Raw genomic sequence first — 24,019 nt, 5'->3', positions numbered from 1 at the left:
GGGCATCTTTTTCTCTTTGTCCTTCAGGGGGCCTCATGGCCATCTGAGTTATCAGGCAATAAGGATAATAATTGGAAACACTTAGTAATTGGCAGTTTGCATGCTGTAGACCGCATTTTTTTTCCCGAAGGCTCACTGAAAATTTCAAGATATTTTTGAAAGGTTACAACTGGAAAAAAGTGTCTTTGCAATTCTAAGCATCCCTTTTTTCTGAGTGACCTGCTCATTGAACCTGTGAAGTGTACCAGCGAGCAACATTGTACTTGCTGAAAAGCCCTTTCAGAACATGCATCCCATAATCCCCCCTGCAATTCACAGCCTGCCTCTTTGTATGTATGAGCAGCATGCAGCAGCCAGGCACATCTGCCAGCCAGCCAGCCAGGCTGCTAGAAGGCTTGAGAGTAATTTCTATTTCCACAGCCACTAAGATGGCGGAAGTGTCACAAGGTATCATTCCGGAGGGTCGGCCTGGGTAGAAGGCGGCGAGGCACCATTGTGGAAGAGCGAGTGAAAGTACTGCAGTCCCAGAGGAGCGTGACGCCCTCATGGTGCTCCAGACTGCGGGGCCGAGCAGATCAGTGCTTGTGTTTGGCGGAGCTGGGCGTACAGGCCGATGCCCCGGAGGAAGCCATACGTTTGGCCCATCGGCTCTGAGGCTGGTGCCCTGGCCCCGCTTGCCCAGCCAATGGCACGACAAAGCGGAGATGCAGCCTTCGCCGCCTCGTTTCTCTCTCCCGTCACTGGCAACATGCTAACAGCAGAGGCTTCTGGGTATCAGTGCGCTCCACTAACCACGTCCGGCTCTTCCAACGACACCGCTCCGCCAGGGAGAGGTCACGCCACCCCCCTCTGCCGCTCATCGCCGTCTGTGAGATTCATTACCGTCCGTTTAGATGGCACTGATGCCACAACCGCCTTTCCGCGCCGCAACAGCTTTCCCACTAGCTGCTCGCGGAAAGAAATCTCTTCGGTTTAGAACCCTGCGTAACCTGGGAAACGCCGTTTCTCTCCTCCTTTTCCCTTCCGGTCTGAAGAAGGCGCGGCTCGGTCGGTTCTGGCTGATCTTTTCTAGCCGTCTTTGTGCGGTGCTTGCTTGGCCGTGCGGAGCCCTGCGGAGCGGCTTTTCGGTGCCGTGCCCGCGTACTCGCCCAGCCTGATTGAGTGAGGGCTCCTTCCCCTCTGCTGCAGGTGACTGAGCAGAGACGGACGTGGGCAGGTGTGCGTGATGGGGACCGGCGGGGGAACATCTCCCGCTCCCATAATTCAGCTCCCTCCCGGCTCGGGAAATTGCCCCGTAAATCGTTTTCTTACGCCCCGCTGAAATGACCCCCCCGACCGGCCGTGGAGGTCTGTCCCATTTGAGTACGGGACGCGCGATCGCCCCGCGACGTGTCCTTAACCGCACCGCATTCGGGTCACGCTCTCGCCGCGTCCTTCCTGCCCCACCTTCAGCGCTCCCAACCCCGGTGGCGGTTCGTCTTCGTCCCGAAGGCCGACTCCTGAGGTCTTTGGAAGATTTAATGCGAACATTATAGTGTATATTCAGAGCACAGCTGAATTTCTCAGCGTCTGACAGCAACCCGATAAGGAAAAATTCAGATCCTTTTGGGGGGAAAAATGTGGCCCAGCCGTGTCTGACCAGAACACTTCATCAGAAGTGTTTTCAGTGTCATGTGGCAGATTGGGTTTTCTGTCCCTGTATTTGGCAAAAAAATAAAAATAAAGCAAGAATTATACTTGGTCAAATTCAATTTTTATTGCTAAATATTAACAAGAAGTGTCTGACCGTTATGTATATTCCCACTGGTCTTGTTTAAATCTGTGAATGTTTGGAAGGAATTGACTGCTGCTCGGCTAAATTATTGCTTTAATTTCCAGACTTCCATTCTGTCATCAAACTCAATTTCTATGCTTTGCACTTTGTGCGACCGGGATCCATAATATAAAACAGTGGTTCCCAAACCTTTCAGGCCTGAGGCACCCGTGTAAATAATTTCCATTTCCGTGGCACCCCATAATGACGAATTAAGCTTGCAACTCCTTATACTCATGTTTTTAAATAATAAAAAAAACTGCCCACACTATGAACTGGTTGTGACTCTTATTGAAGACAGAAATAGATGAGCATGTCATAACATTAAATCTGTTTCTTTCAACAAATGACATTTTTAGAAATTTAGGTCATTCTCACTAGCCAATGCAGTGAAATAACTAAGGACTTGACCACTCGGCTAATTTAGTGCAGCGATTAGCGCCACCACTGGAGATCGGTCTTTGAGCCTTGCCCCATCCCTGCTCTTACCATTTGTTTTGCTATCTTTTGTTCATTTATACAACCGCATCTAATTAATTAATTTTTGCGGTGAAATTTACAAAACAACCGCGTTGTCAGTCTAGCTAAACTAATTAAAATCGGTCGTTTCAGAGAATTTGACCAAGCGTATTTTGTTTACATGCTGACGGGAGATCAGTCTGTGCAGACAGAGGGTGAATGTTTACAGGACTGAGTTGAGGTGAATTCTAGTATTTTCAGTATGAGCAATGCTCCTTTGAGTTAATATCAGTTGAGCTTACAAATGCTTCGTTATGAATTGAAATAAGTTTTTTTCTAATTCACAGTATGACTTATTAGCTTTTTAATTTTGAACATATAATTTAAATTATGAGGCTCCCCTTTACTTCCTGTATTTAGCCTACCATAAACACAAAGGCAAAATCTCATTTTGCGGTAACTGGAATGTAATGTGATTTCAAGGTCAGAGTCACCTTTCAGGCCCTGGGTTTTCCTCAGAATTTGCATACATATCATTGTGTCATAATCACTGCTTAGCCCCACAGATACAGGCTGGCCCTGACTGAAAAGAAACGAGGGGCAGGTTCTCTTTGGTTTTGGGCTGTAATTCTGATTATGTCCTTTTCTTTCCCTTTGTAGCAGTTAAATATTAGAACGCTTACGGATGACGTGGTAAGGCCTTTTCTTTTTGCTTCACTCCTCCTCTAACTGCACACCCACAGCATCCTCCTGGGGATGGGACAATGCGGCTTCATGACCTCATAAATGGGCGGAGCTACCAGGCGTTATCAGTAGCTCACTGATTTGAGCTAGTTGTCGTGCTTTGCTCTAGAGAGCAAAAGATTTTGATTGGTTCAAGCACGTTTACTGACAGAAATACAGCTTGTTCTAACTCCACCCGTTAAGGGGTTCATGAAACTTAATTCTCCCCACACTGCTTTCCATTACTGACCAAACATCACACACTTTGAGCATTTGATTGATGGGCGACTCAATAAACAAGGCTTATCCTTTATGATTGATGGCAGAATACGGGCCTTATGTTCACTAACTAAGAGTTTTTTCGTCCCTTTAACCGATTATACTGTGTATAATTGAACTGGATTTAACATAAATTTGCATGTAGAGCTTGGTAAGGCACTGTCTCCACTGCATTCGTTTATATGGGCTTGGCTTGGTCTTCAGCACAGTTGGGAGCATGTGAGCATTTTATCTGAGCGTTTAGCCATATGTTTTTATTTACGCTCGGCGAAAATGTCTGGAACGATTGTAAAACAGTGATTTTCTTGTGATCCAAATAAATGTTCTTGGACGCTTTCCAGATGTTTCTGGCTGCGTGGAGCAGGTAAGCCATGCCAGCCAATGCGCAGGGAGAAAGGGAAGTTCAGTGATCAGTGTCACCGCGAGCGATGTGTGTGTGTGCCTAGCATACAAGGCGGGCTCATGCACGCACACACATACTCAGTCATGCGTGCTGCATCTCCCCAGTTCCATTGTCTTTACATTAAGCATTCATGCCTCTGTTCCGTCACCCCATCCGTGAGGCTTTTGAAATCCAGGAACTCTTTCACTTCCTTTAAATATGAACTGAAACGCTCTCCCAGTTTTTCTTTTATTTGGAAATATGCATATGTTCAGTATGCTGTGTTAAGTGCCAAATTCGTATAGATTTGAGATGTATTTACACTTAAATTAATTAAATAATGAATATGAATGGAATTAATTTATTTAATAGCAGTGCTGTAAGCAGTTTCACTCAGCATGTAGTTTTGTGTGCATGATATTTCAAATTATTGTTGATCATTTTTTTGGTGGCTTCATTTGATATTATATTGATGCTTTTTAAACCAGATATCTTTTTAATTTCATCAGACAGGGTCTAATTTTAATGTACCCTTCCATCTCTATCTTAAGACCCCAAACACAGTTCGTAAATGTCTAGCAAAATCAGATGCTGGGCTGAAATTGGAGTGTGTGCGTGATGTATCCAGCTATATTTTCATGAAATTTGACATTTTCTTTAACCACATAGATCAGCTGAAAACTCAGTTCTTTTTTGCTGTGACAGCATGTCGTATCAAAGTAGGTGGGCATTGCAAAGGATGGTGTCACCGGTGAGATGCGTGGGATCAATGGGAGGCCATGTACAGACACCCAGATGTGTGAGATGTGAGACAGCCCTCCATGCTGTACACGAGAGCAAAGAGATTGTTGCTTATCTGGACTCAGAAAGGTGCCGCAGATCCCGGGATAGAGATCTTTAGCTTGTGGGGGAGGGGACGCTTCCCTTTCAGTTTGGCCAATTCAGAAAATTGAGTTTCGTTGGATCATTTGAAAAATGCTCATGTTATATGGGGCTTTTTCAATTCATGAGTTGAATTTCCGTTCATTTCTTGGAGTGAAATGAAACTGACCCCAACCCTGGCCTGTGAATGTTTTCTTTTAATTGCTGTTCATTCACAACGCAGATGGTACTGTGTGTTTGCGTGTATGTGAGAGCGTGTGTGTGTGCATGTACGTGAGAGTGTGTGTGCTTGCAGAGAGAGGCTGAGACAGGGACAGAGGGTAATGAGCACATGCTGTTCTTCTGCAGTATGATCACACTGCCAGTGGGGCTCGCACAGAAATCAGTGTGAAGCGTACAAGTGCAGCGTAACCAGCAGGTGTCGCTGGTGCGTGAAGAGAGACGCTCATCCCGGCCGGCCGAACCCCTCCCATCGCTGGGGGGGACGGCAGAGCCAGCTGTGGGTCACCCGCCAGTCCGGGCCTCTGGACCGCCCCTCAGGGCGTGTCTGAAACGCGTTGTTTTTCGAGACTCCGCAGCAGCAGGACTTTGTGTGCTGAGTTGGGTGCGCTCAGGCTGCAGTCTGTCATATTTATTGGCGTATAAACCTGCGCTTAATCAGCGAGGGCCTGGCCGGCCTTCTGAGGGATGGAGTAATTGCATGCGTAATGGAAGGTTTATCTGCGCTAGCGAACCGGCCCGCTCCCGAGGTCACGCCGCACCCAGGCTTTAACTCAGAGGATGAAATACGGAGCGCTGCCGAGGGCCTCGGCCCGCCCCGCCCGCCGCTGCGCCCTGAGCGCTAACCGCGCTGCGCCCTGAGCGCTAACCGACGCTGCGCCCTGAGCGCTAACCGACGCTGCGCCCTGAGCGCTAACCGACGCTGCGCCCTGAGCGCTAACCGACGCTGCGCCCTGAGCGCTAACCGACGCTGCGCCCTGAGCGCTAACCGACGCTGCGCCCTGAGCGCTAACCGACGCTGCGCCCTGAGCGCTAACCGACGCTGCGCCCTGAGCGCTAACCGCGCAGCGGCGTGTTCGCCTGGGGCCGTGCGCAGTTTAACACACCCGCACCACGCATCGCGCTCAAATCGCTGAAAAGCTGGTTCTGCAGTCCCAGAACAACGCATTAAAAAGCATTTTTGGAAACACCGGCGCGTAAGGCCGACCGAGGGTGCGTTCCGTTTACCGCCACTGTGGGGCCGCGCCCGAGAATGGGCTGGTGCATCGTCTGGGGAGAACCGCGCTCGTGCAGGAGGGGGATGGGAGTTAACGGAGTTGTTGTTTGCAGATGGAAGTTCTCCGTGATGGCTCTGTGACGGCCTTTGTGCTGAGAGCAGCTGATTGGACGATTAGGAGGGGGAGGGGCTGTGACTCTTCTCCTGCACGGCCATTAGTCTCCACATCAAAGACAATGGAGGCCATTCACAGCGTATATACAGGCTCCGGAGGGACTGCATCTGTACCTCACCTGCGTCTTTCTCACAATCATTCCCTTATTACTCTGCAAACAGCTGCCTTCCCCCACCGCACCGCTCCTGTAGCAGAGCAGAACTTACTGTCGCGCGCTCCTTTTATGGCATCATGCATAATGTATTAAACGACTAGCTTATTGCGATGGTAGCTTATTTCTTAATGAATTAATCAGGGAACGCACCGCACAGAATTCATCTTCATAGATTAATTTATCTCGCACATCTAAGTAGCCACTGACAACAGCAGACTGAGGAGGAGACCGAAGTGTTCATGTTGTCTCCTGTACAAAAACAATCCATTCTCCCAAAGCGCGCTGTAGGTGAAGTCATGAAAGCAGCTACGGTGGTATTTAATTGAATGGGCATTAGTGTCACGGCAGATTATCTGAGCCGGAACTGCGGGTAAGATAATGCACAATGGGAAGACCGGTGTAGAATATCCCTGAAGATAAGGGCTGGCAATTTACCCGCCCAGTACAAATCAAAAGCCATAAGATGAACAAACTACCTTATCCCCCCCACGCCGATATCTCAATCTGCAGTCCCCGCTCTCATAGCCGCCTGATGATAAAAGCAAATAGTTTTTGACAAGTCTAATCCAATTACAGAATCATTATTGCTGTAATGTTTGATGCCGTCCGCACAACATAAATCAATTTGAGGCTTCTCTGCGCTTTATCTTGTTTGCTGTTGCTGTGCGCGCCAGTTACAAGGCAATTTATGGAGGAAGGGTATTATGGACAGTTTAGTGGCTGTATTGTGTGTGTCTGCTTTGTCCTCTTCGGTTGCTGTTCTCTGACCAGCGTATGAGCGTCCCTTTGGCCCCTCCTTAATGAGTTCTGCTCTGAGAACAACAGCGCACAGAAACGAAGGCTCGTATCATTCACGCACCGCAGTCTCGGAAGAGTGCGGAAGTTAATTCACCAGGCAAAAGGAAATATTCAACAGGCAGTGGTGCTGTGCGTATGTTAAGAGTTTTCTAGTGCGTTGTAGTTTGTACTGCATATGAATTTGCTTTCTAAAAACATTTTTAAAATACTACTTTTTGAAAAACTTTAAATAAAAATACATTTAAACGTCAACCTAGTTGGAATCTGTCAAAAATGAAAAGACAAGTACTGTGTAAAATCAAAATTGGGGCAGCAATTGGGGAAAAAACAATAAAAAAAACAAGGCAGCAGACAAACACGGTCCTAGAAATCAGCACTTTTATGTAGTTTGCATTGAAGCTTTTAAAGTGGTGTTTTTATTTGAGCAGCTGTGTATAATATTGAAAGCTGCCTGCAGCATTAGGCCTGTATTTGCTGGGCTTTTTCAGTCCTCGGTTATAAAGTTTTAGATTAACTATGTAGCATGCAAGTGAACTTTTTGCAACCAATATCTCTCTCTCTCTTTCGCACACACGCATTGAATATCTATATATTTAATTATGCTGGATGTGACTTTTCAGACTCATTTGTACACAAGGGTTTCAATATTTCACTTTCTCTACATCCCTGTGCAAATAACTGGCTGCATTCTGTGTTCTAATAATGATTGGAAAGTTTCTGAAATGGACAGCACTTGAGGCTGGATTTACAGAAGGATTTTTTGTGCATCACAGTTTATAAAGGCTAAGAGCTCACAAAAAATGCGATGAGGTGTACTATCAGTACTGTGGCTGGTATAATCCCGCTAAGAATTTATTTTTCTTGTTTCTGGGGATGGAGTCACTGCACCATTGCCTTTGGTACACACACAGTTTAGAATATGCATATGTGTTGCTGGGGATTAACTCCCTAAAGCCGCAAAGTGAATCTGTCCCTCCAGTTTGACTGTCAGGGCCCTATCGCTACTGGACACCTGCAGGCAGAGGGATTTGACAGGGCTTGTAGCGTTTTCTTTTTCCGGTGTGTTTGGTGTGCTGTTATAGCGGATTTTTCATGTCCTCCTCCCCTCTCCCCCCCCCCCCCCAGCTGGACAGGTTCGCCAGCATCCGCATCCCCGGCAGCCGGAAGGAACGCCCGCACCTGGCGCACGTCAAGCACTCCGCCTCCAGCGACTGGCACGCCTCCTCCGAGTTCGAGGACCTCTCCACCAAAATCACCTCCGAGAAGGAGATCCTGGCCCTGTTTGAGAAGATGATGGTACGTTCAGGTGGCCTTCGCCCCAGCACAGGCACAGATGGTAACCTTAGGTTTCCTGGGATTTACCATTCAGTACGACCATATAAAGAGGGTACCAATGCAGTCATTCAACTGTGGTCACTTCATCACAAAAATAAATAAATAAAATGAATTGATTCAATTAAAACGAGAGCATAGACAAATTGTGGTTCTAAAATATGCACACTTAAACAATACAGATATTACAGAGTTTCCCATAATTTATACTGAGTGTGAGTGTATGTTTACTTTGTGAACAGTAGTGCAGAGGGGGTATTTCTGTTTGAGGTGTCAGTGGGACACCCTGGTGGTGGCAGTCACTCATACGGCTGGGGGGGGGGGGGAGACAGCTGTCAGGCCACTGTAACACCGAACTGAAATCCTCAGCTTTCCCAGGTGGACCGTGTAGTGGTGCGGGATTAGTGAGAGATGGGACACGCCCGCGGCGCACAGAGGCTGCTCCCCTCCCGCCTCTGGGAGGTTTGCGAGGCTGGAGGAAGGGCCGGGGACTCGCATGTTCACGCCCCACTTGCTACGCACATCACCCAGCACGACCCGGGAGAAAGGGAAATAAGTAAGAGGGCGGAAAGTGAGCCTCATAAACAGCTCCCTGGAAAAAGGGGCTCAATCTGACTGCAGGCTGCGACCATGGGCAGGAGTCCACCGTGGAGCAGCTCAGCCAGGATGCTGCTCTTTACTCGTCGCTCTGGATAAGAGCGTCTGCCAAATGCCTGTAATGTAATGTAATGTACTCCTGCACTAGCTCCTCTCAGGGGCGTGTTTTCAGCGAGAGACGCGCCGCTGCTCTCCTGTAGCGCTGTGTGGACTGTAGTGAGGTGCAGGTGAGCGAATGGGAGGGCTCCTCTGCTTGGGGTATGGGCCGCGGGCAGCGCAGCGCTAAGGAAGGGAGAAGGGCTTTACGGCTCAAAGCGCTTATTCATTCCCCCTCTCCCTGACGTGCCCCTGTCGACCCCCGCCGCTGACCCCCGCCGCCGGCGGAAAGTCATAAAGAATGGCTCCGTGACATTCACCCCCTCTCAATATGACCAGGCTTAACTGAGCTCTGCCTGGCTCCTCCTCAACCTTCACACTTCCACCCACCTCTACCTCACGTCCACCTCGGCGCGCCGTCTGCCCGCGCCAACACACACTCTGAGCAGCGCGCGGAACGTGCTGTGTGTCAGTCGCTCCTGTAAAAATAAGAACAAAATTCTCCATTAAAAAAATAAAAAAAAAGATTTGTCATCCTCAAGAGAACATCCATTAAGGTGTCTTTTCACCTGCTTACCTTTGCTGTAGGGTTTGAAATGCCACGCCTGCAGATCCTTACGGATCAGCTTTTTCCTGCTGAAATGTCACATGAGATTAACTCTGAAGTCAGGTGCTGGCAGGAAAAAAAAGCACGGGAATAAGTGGGGAAATAAGTGTCAGGATACGTCAAACATTTCTGTAAACATCAAGCGGTTTGTAACATATGACAAATTCACCGTGACAGGGCTAGTTTGCAGCAAATTGCTGTCTTTTAAGTGTGTATAATTGCAGATTTAGCTGCGGCAAAAATAGAATCTCTTTCATGTAGTTCCTGTAGTTGACGGTAGTTTACTGCGAGTGTCTGGAGAATGACAGGTTCTGATGCCGAGTGACATACATGGCTGGGAACAGAACAAAGAACTGGAGCAACATATTGGTCCTGTAACCAAGCTATAGTGGGAGGGTCCTCAGAAAGCAGTTTAATGTCTTACCGACTGACAGGCGACTGAAAGTCCCCGTTCCAGGCGAACATAAATGTGTAAATATTTATTCAGTGTCTTCATAACCAGTTGGAGCCTGAAGGTGGGGAGGGGATTAAAGTGGCACGTGCGCTGTTTGCATTCGCCTCTTTCCCCAAATGAAAACTACAGAAGATTCTGCCTCTACTGCACGTCTGTAGGTTTCATATTAGCAGCAGTATGGATAATGGCAGCGGAGGAGGTGCTGCTGTGAATATAAAATGGGCCCCAGAGCCCCAAAGCACGAGCGGAGATGTGCGTGTTCGTACCCTCTCGCTGTAGCGCCGAATGCGCATCCTACGTTTTTCGCTAAAGCCGTTTTAGCCTCCGCCCCGCTCAGCTTCGTAAAGCTGGGCGCGCCCGTGCCCAAGCGTCCCCGCGGCCAACTCCGCCCTCGTCCAGCCTCCGCGGTCATCCCGTTTTTCCCAGCTGAGTAGAGCACGCCGGGCGTCAGGACCCCGCCAGCTCTTACTCCCCGGCTCTTACTCCCCGGCTCCTACTCCCCGGCTCTTACTCCCCAGCTCTTACTCCCCGGCTCTTACTCCCCAGCTCTTACTCCAGGCTCTTACTCCCCAGCTCTTACTCCCCAGCTCTTACTCCCCGGCTCTTACTCCCCGGCTCTTACTCCCCGGCTCTTACTCCCCGGCTCTTACTCCCCGGCTCTTACTCCCCGGCTCTTACTCCCCGGCTCTTACTCCCCGGCTCTTACTCCCCGGCTCTTACTCCCCGGCTGTTTTCCAGCTCCTTTCCCGAGCAGCGGAGCCCCCGGTTCCCGGGTTCGGACCGGGCCGGCCCGTGGCCGTAGCGCCTGAGGGGAACGTGCGCTGGCAGAACCGCGCTGGTGTCTGTCCAGCCGGGAACATGACGCGGTGTCAGGGCTAACTCGGGTAATTGATGGTCCTCCAGTGTCTGCCTTCAAGTCATCCCCGGTGTGTGTGGGTGTGCGCCATGCATGTATCTGACAGAGCTGTCACTACATTGTGACACAAGCCTTTAATTGCATAGCCTCGTTGTCATTGTCGTTACTCCGCTTTTTTAACACTCACATCACATGCATGCTGAACTTTCCATACTACCCTTGATGCACACACGCAAGGGTACCGCAGGGCCTAATTAGTCTTTCATCTCAGTTGTTGCCATTGGCTCTGTCATGACACATCATGACTATGTCCGGAGGGTCATTCAGTGTTGAAATTCTGATTTTGCCTTGCAGTTGCCCTCGACTGTCTGCGTGGACTAATCCCTGTGCATTTGCGGAGTCCACATGTCTAAATGTATTCCAGGTGAAGCGCAGGGGTATGCAGAAGCGCTGCTTTGTTCCTGTCGGTGGGCTGTGTACAGGTGTGCCGCGGTGGAGTTCATTTTGTTCTGAACAGAGCAGCTGAACGTGGGCGAAGCCCTTCAGCTGAATGACAGCGTGCTGGGGATTCGTCTCATCTTCAAAAAGAACACGCCGGATAAAAAGGAAAAAAAATGGTTTACTGTACTGCTGGAACTTAATGGCTCCCCTACAAAGCCACCGCAGAGAGATAATTTTGGCTCTTATTACCTTTCCGCCCGTTTCATGCTGTTCCCTGTTTGCCCCCCTTTCATTCTGTCTCTTGCACCTGGAGGGAGTTTCTCCGAAATTGTGGCCGCGTTTCCTGTGCTGCGGATGTGTCCGGCTCTGTGTGCCCCCGGCCCCGGCCCCTGTCGGAACCTTCCGGCACACGGGCTCCAGCGTGTGTGAGGGCGGATGAGTAATGTTTCTGACAGAGCGGCTGAGCAGAGCCTGAGCAGAGCAGGAGCTCTTATTGCCCATACGGCCGCTCCACTGTCTTACAGAGCGGTCCCTTTGGCTTGGTGATCTGATACCGATTTCTTAAACTTTCCTCCTCACCTTCTCACTTTCTCCCCCCCTCGGCTGCGTGGGGTTGCGGCTGGAGCTTACCTTCCTTCAAATTAATTTCCTCGTTTGTCTGTTGCAATGCGGCCTGTTAATATTCCAACCAGAGCTAAGGGTCACTTCCATTTAGATTCAGTCAGTTTAGGAAATTTCAGTTCCGTTTCCGAATTCACTCAAACCTTGGTTTGACCGACCGTGAATGTTTTGTATTCAGTTGGTTGATTTTCTCCCTTGACAATTATTTATTTATTTTTGTTTTCAGTCCAGATCTGCCAATAGCCCAATTGTGTGTACAAGATGCGTTAAGTATGTGCTTTAAGTAGCTGCGTTAGGAAACCACAAATAGTACATATGTCTCAAATGTCAGTCCTCATACTTTAGCCAATAAGACATTGTCTCAAGTGCTGTTGTCCAATCCGGCCTCATCTCAAGGTGCTTTCATCGAATCCCCGCCGTCATTCTCAAACACTGTCATCTGGTCCTTGGCTGCTTAAAATGACCTGATGTATATGTAGAGCTCTTCCGCCCTAACCCACTACCGATGAACCATGAGCGGTATGAGCAGCACTGCTCTACACATCAGAAAAAGCAAAACCGTAATAAACTGAGGACAGTTGCAGTCCAGTGCTCCTGCAGAGGTCTCTCCCGGGGACCTGCCTGAAGATCGTTAAGCAGCTGGACCTTCTCCCGTGTGGCGTAGGCAGGAGTTTTACAGCGTGTAACATCATGATGATGTCTGTCTGTCTGTCCATCCGTCCGTCCGTGACAGACATATCTGGGAAAGGAATGGCCGGATTGCCCTGAAATTTGCGGTGCACAATCATGCTCCCAGGAGGAAGAAACTTATTGACTTTGGTGACCCCACGACCTTTCCTGTGGACCCACCATCAGACCAATCGTAACTCGAAAAGTAATGACTGGATTGCAGAGACAATTGCCGAGCACACTCATGTGATGGGAGGCTGCTCTACTGAGTGCATTCTTTCTAGTTTAAATACATAATTGCCGTTGCTAACCGAAGCTCCACTTCAAATGGGGGAAAAGCAGGGGAACCTCTGAGCCGGAAGATGGCCCCGCCGGGCCAGGCTGCTGGAGACACGAGTTTCCTTTTTCAGCCTGAGGTGTTCATTCGCACCTCGGTGGGAAGCAAGAGTTTAACGATTTTCATGTAAACTAATTTCCCATGTTGGAGGGTAATAGGTTAATCTATCTTCCTGAAGAGTGTCCGTCGAGTGGATGGTACACGTGGTGTGTCTCTCGGTAGTTACCTCGACACAGCTAGGAATGAATAATCTTTGGTAGCCAATAACATTTCTTAATTTACTGTACATTCTTTGGGAAACATTTAACGAGGTGATTAAAGTTAATATAGCAGCTGTCTCGCGGTGCTGGGGAGGCATATTGCCTTTGCTGGTCCCAAATTGCATTAATCTTACAGACTTCTCATATACGGAAGCAGCTCTCTCATTTGTAAAGACCAATGTCACCTTTTAGACTGGATAATCACAGAATGGCAGAGCAGTACTCTGTCCAAAGAAATTTCCATCTCTACAGAACTGCCAGACCCTGGAATGGTTGGCAAGCGGGGGTGGTAGGAGAGTGATGTACAAAAAAAAAAAAAAGAAAAGTACACGCTCAGGCACACAGGCACGTTAACACGGAGACACACACACACACACACACACACACACACACACACACATTCTCACACACACACACACACACACACACACACACACTCACACACACAAACACACATACACAGACACACATAGATGCACATGCACACACGTAAGCATACACAGGCACACACAAACACACACACACACACACACCGGCATATGCACACACAGTCACACATAGAGACACACACCCACACACAAAGACACAGCACACATAAAGGCACACACACACACGCGCACACACTCAGAAGCAGACCGGCTCTCAGGCTTTTGGTGGGTCTGAGGTTGTGTGTGTAGAAGGATGAGGGTGCAGGGATGAGAGCCCCCCCCCCACCCCGCTGTCTCTACACCTTGGTCTCCTGCTCTCATCTCTCTGTTTTTGTTTCTCCTTCTGCCTCTCCTTCCCTTCTAAACTCAATTTTTCCTCCCCCCCACTCTCTCTCTTTCTCTCTCGACTGCGATCGAAATGTTAACCAAGTACTTTGACACTGTCCGTTTAAAAATGCAGTGTTGCTACAAAGGACTGATTTTGAAGGCTTGTAGCAGCTGCGTCTTCATGTCTTGTTTTCTCTCCCCAGAAAGTAAACCATTGCATTGTTTCAGTTGTTTCCATGTATGTTTCCCCCATACAAGCAATACTTGTGTATTGTGCAGTCTGAAAGGTTGAGTTCATTATTTCCTTATGAAGAAATCTCCTTATTTCACTGTTATAGCATTTTTTTCTAGTAATACAAATTTTAAGCTGATAGACATAAAAATGAAATTTTAAAAGAGTGCACACTAAATGCTTGACAGCTTTTTTCCCCTTGTTTTTTTTTCTCACAGGAGGATATGAACCTAAACGAAGATAAAAAAGCTCCTTTGCGTGAGAAGGACCTGAACATGAAAAAGGAGATGGTCATTCAGTACATCATCACAGCCTCCAAAACGGTAAGCAGCAGATTTGATGTGTTTCCGGCTGCCTTCCTCTCTGTTCACTTCCTCTGTCTGAAAGCGTTTGCGCCGCTGGGCGTGTCTATTTCCCACCTTTAGTCTGAGTTAGGAGATTATGACCACTGGAGTGTGAGCTGAGTAGAGTGTACTAAACTGTGTTGTGTTGTACTGTACTGAGGAGTGGATGTTGTACTGTACTGAGGAGAGGGTGTTGTACTGTACTGAGGAGTGGGTGTTGTACTGTACTGAGGAGTGGGTGTTGTACTGTACTGAGGAGTGGGTGTTGTACTGTACTGAGGAGTGAGTGTTGTACTGTACTGAGGAGAGGGTGTCGTACTGTACTGAGGAGTGGGTGTTGTACTGTACTAAGGAGTGGGTGTTGTACTGTACTGAGGAGAGGGTGCCGTACTGTACTGAGGAGTGGGTGTCGTACTGTACTGAGGAGTGGGTGTCGTACTGTACTGAGGAGTGGGTGTTGTACTGTACTGAGGAGTGGGTGTTGTACTGTACTGAGGAGAGGGTGTTGTACTGTACTTAGGAGAGGGTGTCGTACTGTACTAAGGAGTGGGTGTTGTACTGTACTGAGGAGAGGGTGTTAAACTGCTGAGGAGAGGGTGTTGTACTGTGCTGAGGAGTGGGTGTTGTACTGTACTGAGGAGTGGGTGTTGTACTGTGCTGTGGAGAGGGTGTTGTACTGTACTAAGGAGTGGGTGTTGTACTGTACTGAGGAGAGGGTGTCGTACTGTACTGAGGAGTGGGTGTCGTACTGTACTGAGGAGTGGGTGTCGTACTGTACTGAGGAGTGGGTGTCGTACTGTACTGAGGAGTGGGTGTCGTACTGTACTGAGGAGTGGGTGTTGTACTGTACTGAGGAGAGGGTGCCGTACTGTACTGAGGAGAGGGTGTTGTACTGTACTGAGGAGAGGGTGTTGTACTGTACTTAGGAGAGGGTGTTGTACTGTACTAAGGAGTGGGTGTTGTACTGTACTGAGGAGAGGGTGTTAAACTGCTGAGGAGAGGGTGTTGTACTGTGCTGAGGAGTGGGTGTTGTACTGTACTGAGGAGTGGGTGTTGTACTGTGCTGTGGAGAGGGTGTTGTACTGTACTAAGGAGTGGGTGTTGTACTGTACTGAGGAGAGGGTGTCGTACTGTACTGAGGAGTGGGTGTCGTACTGTACTGAGGAGTGGGTGTCGTACTGTACTGAGGAGTGGGTGTTGTACTGTGCTGTGGAGAGGGTGTTGTACTGTACTGAGGAGTGGGTGTTGTACTGTACTGAGGAGTGAGTGTTGTACTGTACTGAGGAGTGGGTGTTGTACTGTACTAAGGAGTGGGTGTTGTACTGTGCTGAGGAGTGGGTGTTGTACTGTACTGAGGAGTGGGTGTTGTACTGTACTGAGGAGTGGGTGTTGTACTGTACTGAGGAGTGAGTGTTGTACTGTACTGAGGAGTGGGTGTTGTACTGTACTAAGGAGTGGGTGTTGTACTGTACTGAGGAGAGGGTGTCGTACTGTACTGAGGAGTGGGTGTCGTACTGTACTGAGGAGAGGGTGTCGTACTGTACTGAGGAGTGGGTGTCGTACTGTACTGAGGAGTGGGTGTCGTACTGTACTGAGGAGTGGGTGTCGTACTGTACTGAGGAGTGGGTGTCGTACTGTACTGAGGAGAGGGTGTTGTACTGTACTGAGGAGTGGGTGTCGTACTGTACTGAGGAGAGGGTGTTGTACTGTACTTAGGAGAGGGTGTTGTACTGTACTGCAGTTTTGTCTCACTGGGAGAGGTGGGTGGGGGCTGCAGGCTGAATCGGGCCAGGACAGCACTGACATCCTGGCACCGTGTGACAGGGTGACTCTCCTTCACTTCGAACATCACAACTCTTTCTTCTGCGCTGGCTTTCCCAGTTTGACTTTGAATCTAAAAATGTGTGTTAAATCTTTTGGCCTGGCCATCTGCTCTGCTATACTTGAGGTATTGGGATTGTTATCTTGCCAGCATTAGATAATAGTTTCTGACACATATTCCATGGGGTAAAATATTTATAACTTGAGTATATTGTATTCAGTGACAGTTGAATCAATGGAAGTCATTATCCAGAATATCCAGGCCTCAGTCTCCTCAAGAACTAAAACCAGGCTGGCTCATTATACCCCTTTCCCACTGTAGAGCGGAACCAGGCTGGCTCATTATACCCCTTTCCCACTGTAGAGCTGAACCAGGCTGGCTCATTATATCCCTTTCCCACTGTAGAGCTGAACCAGGCTGGCTCATTATATCCCTTTCCCACTGTAGAGCTGAACCAGGCTGGCTCATTATATCCCTTTCCCACTGTAGAGCTGAACCAGGCTGGCTCATTATACCCCTTTCCCACTGTAGAGCGGAACCAGGCTGGCTCATTATACCCCTTTCCCACTGTAGAGCTGAACCAGGCTGGCTCATTATATCCCTTTCCCACTGTAGAGCTGAACCAGGCTGGCTCATTATATCCCTTTCCCACTGTAGAGCTGAACCAGGCTGGCTCATTATATCCCTTTCCCACTGTAGAGCTGAACCAGGCTGATGAATGTTCTGATATTTCAATCTCAATGGGGCTTTCCTGGTAGGAAAAAAATATGAATAAAAAGGATGCTTTTCCCGTGGTCAGAAGTTGCACAGTGAAGTAGCCTACCTAAAATAAATAAACAAATGCATAAAAACACTTAACACTTAACTTGGTCATTACCCTAATAATGGCTCACTATCTCATAAACTAACACTGCCATTATACCATTATAGCATGCAAAAAGCGTAATATGTAACACTTAAGAAACACTTGTATTAATAAGAATAAAGTGGGGTCATTTGTAACAATAAGAAGGGATTTAGTGAATATTTCATTAGTAATGTGAAACCCAATGCGCCAAGTAATCTGTATTAATTTCAGAAGCTGCATTAGAGCGATCAGAGTGTTTTTGTATTCCTGTCCAGTAGAGACCTCATTTCCATTTCTTGCATTTTCCATGCGTTGAGCATGTTTGTTCAGACATGGTATTAGCGTGGTTACAAAGGGTATAATTCAATTTTCTGAAATTGATAAGGAACCGTGAATCTTTAATGTTGTCAGGGCTGAATATTTAATTTATCATTTTTTACAACATGGGAATGTGTGCAATCGTAGAATCCACATTTGAGACTCGCAAAGGTGCATCAAAAAAGCATTTTGGACTCAAGCGAACGGCGGCGTCTAATCCCCCCTCAGCCCGGCCTGGCTCCGTCTCTGCCTCCAAACCTGGCTGAAAATCACAAGCAAACGGGAGCGTTTAATTATCCTGCAGTTTGCGCTCGTCTTCAGGGAATGTGATTATTTTAGAGTGCCGTAAGATTGGCTGATCCGCTGTATTCCCTCCTCATATGTTTGAAGGGTAGGAAACAGTCTGATGTGTGCTCTCCAGACCGGCTCGCTTTCTTTTCCGCTTTTTTTTTTTTTGCTCCTATTGTGAACGCAGATTTTCTCCTTGAAAGTTTGCGGCGCAGCGATCAAGGGCAGAGGAAAGTTGAGCCTGAGAAACCCACGTCATTCAGCAGCCACTTCCCTCCAAATAAATAAATAAAGGCTGCATACAGTACATCGATTTCAATTACCCTCTGGGACATAAACCTTTACAAGACTGTGGAAGTGAATTAAAAAAACACACAAAGCAGGAACTTTTGATAAATAAATGCATTTAACATTGATTGGAAATGGTTTAAAATGCGATCCGTCAAATGCGGTAAATTGCGTATTACAATCAATAAGTATAGTTCAGGCTTTTCATAAGGTAGGAAGTATAAATAAAAAACAACGGAAAACAGAGGTTTTTGTGGCTGGAAGCTTTGTGTAATTATGACCAGCTGTATCAGCCAATGGGAGAGCGGAGGGGAGGGGCCACGGAGCCCCCGGCCTCATCATAGCACAGCAATCATGCGTGTCCACCTCTGTCAGAGCGGAAAAGTGACATTTTCTCTCCCTGTTTCCCCATGATTCCCTGCTGTACTCCTATGTGACAGCTGCTGGAAAGACAGGTGTGGCTCGATCCCTAGCTGTCCCAGAGGCCTCTCTGATTTATTGAATCTGCCTCCTTACCTGTTCTGAGTCCCAATGCTGAAATTCACACCGCCCCCCCGTCAGGCTCTGGCTGGAATAACACCTTTTGATTTCTGCCACCCATGTCTACAGGGCTTTGGCTGCATGACCCTCACGCCTACTACTAGCACTGTGCTCCATCAACAAAAAATTAAAATGTGAAAAATCAATAACATGAAAATGCAGTTGAAAGGGTAGTGAAGCAGTCTTATTACTTGTGTGGAATGGCAAGTAACATGTAGGCTATTTAGAGAGAACCTGTGCAATGTGGGAGCTTCAACAACAGCTGAGCAGTTTGGCCATTGTGACATGAGATGATGTTACCTGATTATGGCGTTCATTGTGACATCAGGTGATGCTGGCTGATGTGGTGTCATTGTGTTATCAGGTGATGAAGCTGATTGCGAGGGAATCATTGTGACATAAGATGGTGCCGGCTGATGGTGGAGTTATTGTGTTATCAGGTGATGTTGCGTAGCTGATTGTGGGGGATGAGGTCATTGTGACATAAGACGTGAACTAATTGTGGTATTATTGTGACATCAGCAGGTGTTCGCATGTTGTGTTCGCAAGCCTCCTAGTGGCCAGGAAACCAGCATCCTGCGATTGCTCAACTCAGACATTCAGTGCTCCAGCAACCAAGCTATGATTCACCATTGCAACAAGGTCAAGCCAACAATAGGTATGCCGATACAGCAGAGAAAAAGGAGGAATTCTTGCGTAATTATACCACGTTATTATTCTGTCAATATCTGTGACAAAATATGGAGTAAATATATAGTCTTACCATTGGTTTTACATGTAGAGATGTTCCTTTCAGTGGTCGTTTGAGAAATGAACATGCAAATGGAAAGCAGGGGTATGCATTTACATCGGCCACACACAAAACCCCACCTGATTTCATGCCGTTGTAACTCTGTTCAGTTCATTCTGGTCTTTTATCCAGTAAAGGACAATGCAAGTTTCCCAACGGCGTATGGCATGTCTCATTGGGAGTTTATAACAACAATTCGGAGCCAAGTGCAACACCATGAATGGTTGCTTCAGCACTGCATTGTGCAGCCAACCATAACTTTAGGCAGTAATACACAAGCACTTTGGTGAAGCGTAATTGTTGTTTTCTTTTGGTTTTTAGAATATTTTACTTATCTTGCCAACTCATCAGCATGGCTAAAGCAAATTCTCCCCATTCTGACATGGATTTGGAGAGTGGGTCAGAAGAGGAGGAAGCATGAAGTCTAGCGAAGAGGCATATGGAAAAAGGCGATGATTAATGCTTGTGCCATTTCAATTGTTTATTTTGTCATTTTTTGATATTGTTATGTTTGCATTCGTTGTAATGGACAACTGTTAGCCCTTGGTAATAATGCTCAGCATATTTGTATTTGGGACTAGCTAATAGCTGTTAGTAGAGGGGCATTGTTAACGTACCCAGTTCGGTGTAGTGGCTCATAGTGAGCTGGCTTGCTTTGTTAGAATTCATCCCTCTCATAATGCCTATACATTTCTGCAAGTAAAATGCAACCCCTACCTATGAAGAGGGAAACGTGTTCACAAAACAGCTTACACGTTCTGAGATGATGTGGAGGTGTGTGAAGTATTGTAATTCAAGGTTAAATAAATGAAGGTATCAAAAAAGGAATGCTGTCCATTTTCCCTGTGCTGTTGGGTATGGTCTTGTGACGGTAGCGCTGCCGTCCGTCCCCACGTTAGCTGCTTTGCGTCATTGTGACGTCGCGCCACGTTAGCCAAGTGATTTTACTGAACCGGTGTGACCAGGGACACACCGCTGCCTTGACACATGAATGGCAACCACAGTCTCTATGGAAACAGCGGCCTGCTTGCGATGGGCTGATAGGCTAATTCCTTCAGGCGTGTTCCGGGATGGAGCGGCGGCACGCGGAGGAGACGCAGCGGGGCCGGGCCTCCACACTCGGGCTCTTTCTGTGACCCAGCGCTAGGAGCCATTCCTCTCCTCCGCTCTAACCGCACACTCAGACCCAGAGGCCAGCCCCGCTCCATAAAGCATTTCCAGTGCAAAGCGCAGAGCTGGCTGGAGCTGGCTGGAGCCCGGCTATTCATTTATCCGACTGTTTTAAGGAAACGATTTCCGTTCGCGCTTCCCCAAGGCGGGCTCCGACGGGACGCAGAGGTCAGAATAAGCCTGATTAAGCCTCTTTATGGGCTCCGTCTGATCGGCCTCTGTGCGTCTGCGGGCCCTGGGCGAGGCCTGTTTCCTGTCCCGCTGCGCGGCGGGTCCCCTGCGAGACGCCCGTGTCCAATGTCACATTTCTGCACCTATTACCTTCGCCAAGATGGGGCTGAGGGCACTATTTAAGAATGCAAAACTAGGATGGGGACCACTCGAATATCCTCAGACCGCACACACCCTCTTAACATACGCATGTTTCCATCACGTGTGACAGATTTGTGGAATTCAGCGTTATAGATTGATATGTATGTTTATTAGTTTATTAAGACATCTTTCCTAAGCAGGCAGGATGGCAGTAAGTGGATCTTGGCACAGAGTGCTGCTAGTAGGGACTTCAGCACACTGCTCATTGGTTGTTCAGGCTCAGAATCTGCACAGCCCCTGTTTGTCCCCCTGGGTGAACATTTCTTTTCACAATTGACATCATTATGACTGACCTATTTGTTTTTTTTTTCTCTACTTCCAAGATAAATTGGACAACCGCACTTTGTGTAGTGATTTAACATGGACCCCTTCTATGTCTGAATGGCTCGGCACACTGTGAAGTGAGTGGGCTCCACAGTGCGCCCATTTTAGGAGCATTTTCTCCTGAAACTAGATGTGTGCAGACTGGAAAAATAATTTAGCTGCACATCTACTAATTGAGATGCATTAGTGTGCTCCTGAATTTTTTAAACTTGGCAGCACGTGCTTCTTGAGTGAAAAAAATGTTATCGTGGAGCCCTGAATGACTCAACTTTTAATGAAGGCCGTAAGAAATGATGAGCTCAGTGCGAGTCTGCCTGAGAGTTGTGGGTAAACAGGCTGTTTGCAGCTGATGAGTTCAGTGCAAGTCTGACTGATAGTTAAAATTATGTATAAGCTGTGGGTAAACGGGCTGTTTGCAACTGTCACTGTAATAAATCATAAAATATACACTGAATTCCAATGTAGAATTATACAGTAAGCGTGAGCTTAAGCAGGCAGCAGCCAGGAATTTTTATCCTCCAGGGGTGATGTTTTTTTGCTCCTGATTGGCTCACGGATTCAAATCCTGAGAAGAGGGGAGCGCCTGAAACCTGGAGCAGGCTACGTTACATGGAACAGCCTCACTTACCTGGAGCGGCCTCCCTTACCTGGAGCAGCCTGTCTTACCTGGAGCAGCCTGTCTTACCTGGAGTAGCCTCCCTTACCTGGAGTAGCCTACCTTGCCTGGAGTAGCCTCCCTTACCTGGAGCAGCCTGCCTTACCTGGAGCAGCCTCCCTTACCTGGAGCAACCTGCTTTACCTGGAGCAGCCTCCCTTACCTGGAGCAGCCTCCCTTACCTGGAGCAGCCTGCCTTACCTGGAGCAGCCTCCCTTACCTGGAGCAGCTGGAGATGCCATGGATCTACATGAGCATGTGCACATAAATGGAGACATCAAAAAACAAAAATAATAAAAGAAAAACAGTAAAAAAAAAAAAAAAATGAATAGAAAGTCTTGTATGACAAGAAGTCATGCTTCCTGTACTGATGATATTCACTAAAGCGATGAAACGGGAGTCTTGCCAAGAACATTTGAATATCAGATGAAATTTTTACCTCGGGCTCTTCACTGAGGTAGAACAAGTTAGCATTAAAAATATAGTTTTAGGTTTAAATGCATATTTAAAACAAACAAGCAAGGGAAAAAAAGGGCTTCTCCTAACCAAATATTCTTTGTGCAAACGGGCCTGGAGGAGCGTGGCGGTTAAAATGGCTGAACTGCTCCATACAGATGAGTTTACGGTTCAGAGGAGCGCAGCAGCGGTGTCCCTGTGGAGCGGGGCCGTTTCCTGCTCCTCGTTATGGGCTGGGGCAGAGCCAGCGCTCCGGTCCGGCCCCCGGGGACTGCGCCACTGTGCTGGACCCGTGGGCCCCCCCGCCTGACCGAGCCCCCGAAGCTGCCTGGAGAGGGCACGTTCCTCTCCACCCCATTCAGGAAGTCCGCTCGGGAAAGCTTTATTTAAAATAACGGCCATTTATTTAAAATTAGTGAATGCAATTTCAGGAATTGTAAAGTCATTTCTCTCCAACCCTGCTGCACAGATAGAGGTGTCATTGTTTGGGACCATAAAACACCGTGGCTTTATGTACTGATGAAACGTGCATATGTAAAGGAGAGCCACAACCAAACAAACCACAAACTGCAGTACGAAGCAGCTGCCCTGATGGGCAGGAGAGCCGGTGAGATCCGGAGCGGAGCGGAGCACGCACAGAGCGAGGCGTGACCAGCAGATGGCAGTGTTCACTTCCGGATGCCTGAGACGGAGAGAGAGCAGGCGGTTTGAGAACTTAAGCTCGGCTGCTCGGGGACTTCATGAAGCGCCACTGCCCTGGATGTGAAGGCTCAAGCGCGCGCCGGCTCCTTGTTTCGCACATCATTAGGTCCGGGGCTCCCCAGATAACGATCTCGGGGTGACACCGTTGTCCTTTAAGAGGTGGGAGCAGCGGGGGAGACGGGGCCGGCTGCGGTCCGGAGCGGCCTCTCACAGCCCACCGTGTCCCTGTCATTCATTCGGCTCACGCCGGCTCTGGAACGAATATTCAAATCCGGCCGTGCGTTACATGCACACGAGCCCGCCTCCGCCTCGGCGTCCCTTTGACTGCGGTACCTGCTCATTGGCCTTTGCTTTGGCGTGTTTGAGTGACTGTGCTACCCTTCAGAGCAGGGCCCTCCGCTCTTTCTTTAATGCAGATTTTCCTGTAGAGGAGACTTTCACATTGGCCACAAATCACCTCCGCAAAGTTTAATCTCTCTCTCCCTCTCTTTTTGGCTCCCCTCACTCTTGAGCGGCTGTAGGTCATGCGGTGAAGAAAAGCAGTTGTGCTATAGCCCTGACTTAGCGCGCCGCTCGCTTTTGAAAGCCCCCCTGGCTGCCCTTGGTGATAGATGTATTATACAGGAAGCTTTCTCCCGTTCCGCCCAGCCCGTGTGAACCCAGTTCACCGCGCTCGCCGAGTGCGGGGGAAGGAGCTGGGCGCCTGGCCCAGTTACTGAAGTTTAGCTTCCTTCTGCGGCTCAACACGGGCTCATTGCGCTCTGAGGCTGGAGGTGTGGACCGTTCACCGTGCCCCAAAGTGTCCGCGTCTCCGCCTGCTCCTTCTCCTGTGGCCAAAGCCCTCTTCCCTCCCCCAGGCTGCACCGCTGAATTATGGCTAATATTTCCATTGGACACAGAGTAGTATTGCGGTAATGGGACCAGGGACCTATAGACGTGTGTGTGCGTGTGCTTTTTTTGTATTT

The 24,019-nt window shown here is 48.4% G+C and overlaps 1 protein-coding gene across 3 annotated transcripts in view; it reads left to right on the top strand.

Moving 5' to 3' along the window:
* The window catches only part of LOC118214550 (protein diaphanous homolog 3-like), a 334,802-nt gene that overhangs the window by 34,471 nt on the left and 276,312 nt on the right, over positions 1–24,019 (top strand). For 2 of the 3 annotated variants that reach the window (XM_035394601.1, XM_035394599.1), the window contains exons 2-4: positions 2,933–2,965; positions 8,007–8,177; positions 14,357–14,461. In XM_035394601.1, coding sequence (XP_035250492.1) covers positions 2,933–2,965; positions 8,007–8,177; positions 14,357–14,461 — 309 coding nt within the window. The remainder of the gene's footprint in view (positions 1–2,932; positions 2,966–8,006; positions 8,178–14,356; positions 14,462–24,019) is intronic. The other variant, XM_035394600.1, reaches the window with a different exon arrangement.

The sequence above is a fragment of the Anguilla anguilla genome, chromosome 15 (assembly GCF_013347855.1).
Source record: "Anguilla anguilla isolate fAngAng1 chromosome 15, fAngAng1.pri, whole genome shotgun sequence".
Classification (NCBI taxonomy): domain Eukaryota; kingdom Metazoa; phylum Chordata; class Actinopteri; order Anguilliformes; family Anguillidae; genus Anguilla; species Anguilla anguilla.
The sequence above is the reverse complement of the archived record's forward strand: the minus strand, read 5'-3'. Positions and strand labels throughout refer to the sequence as shown.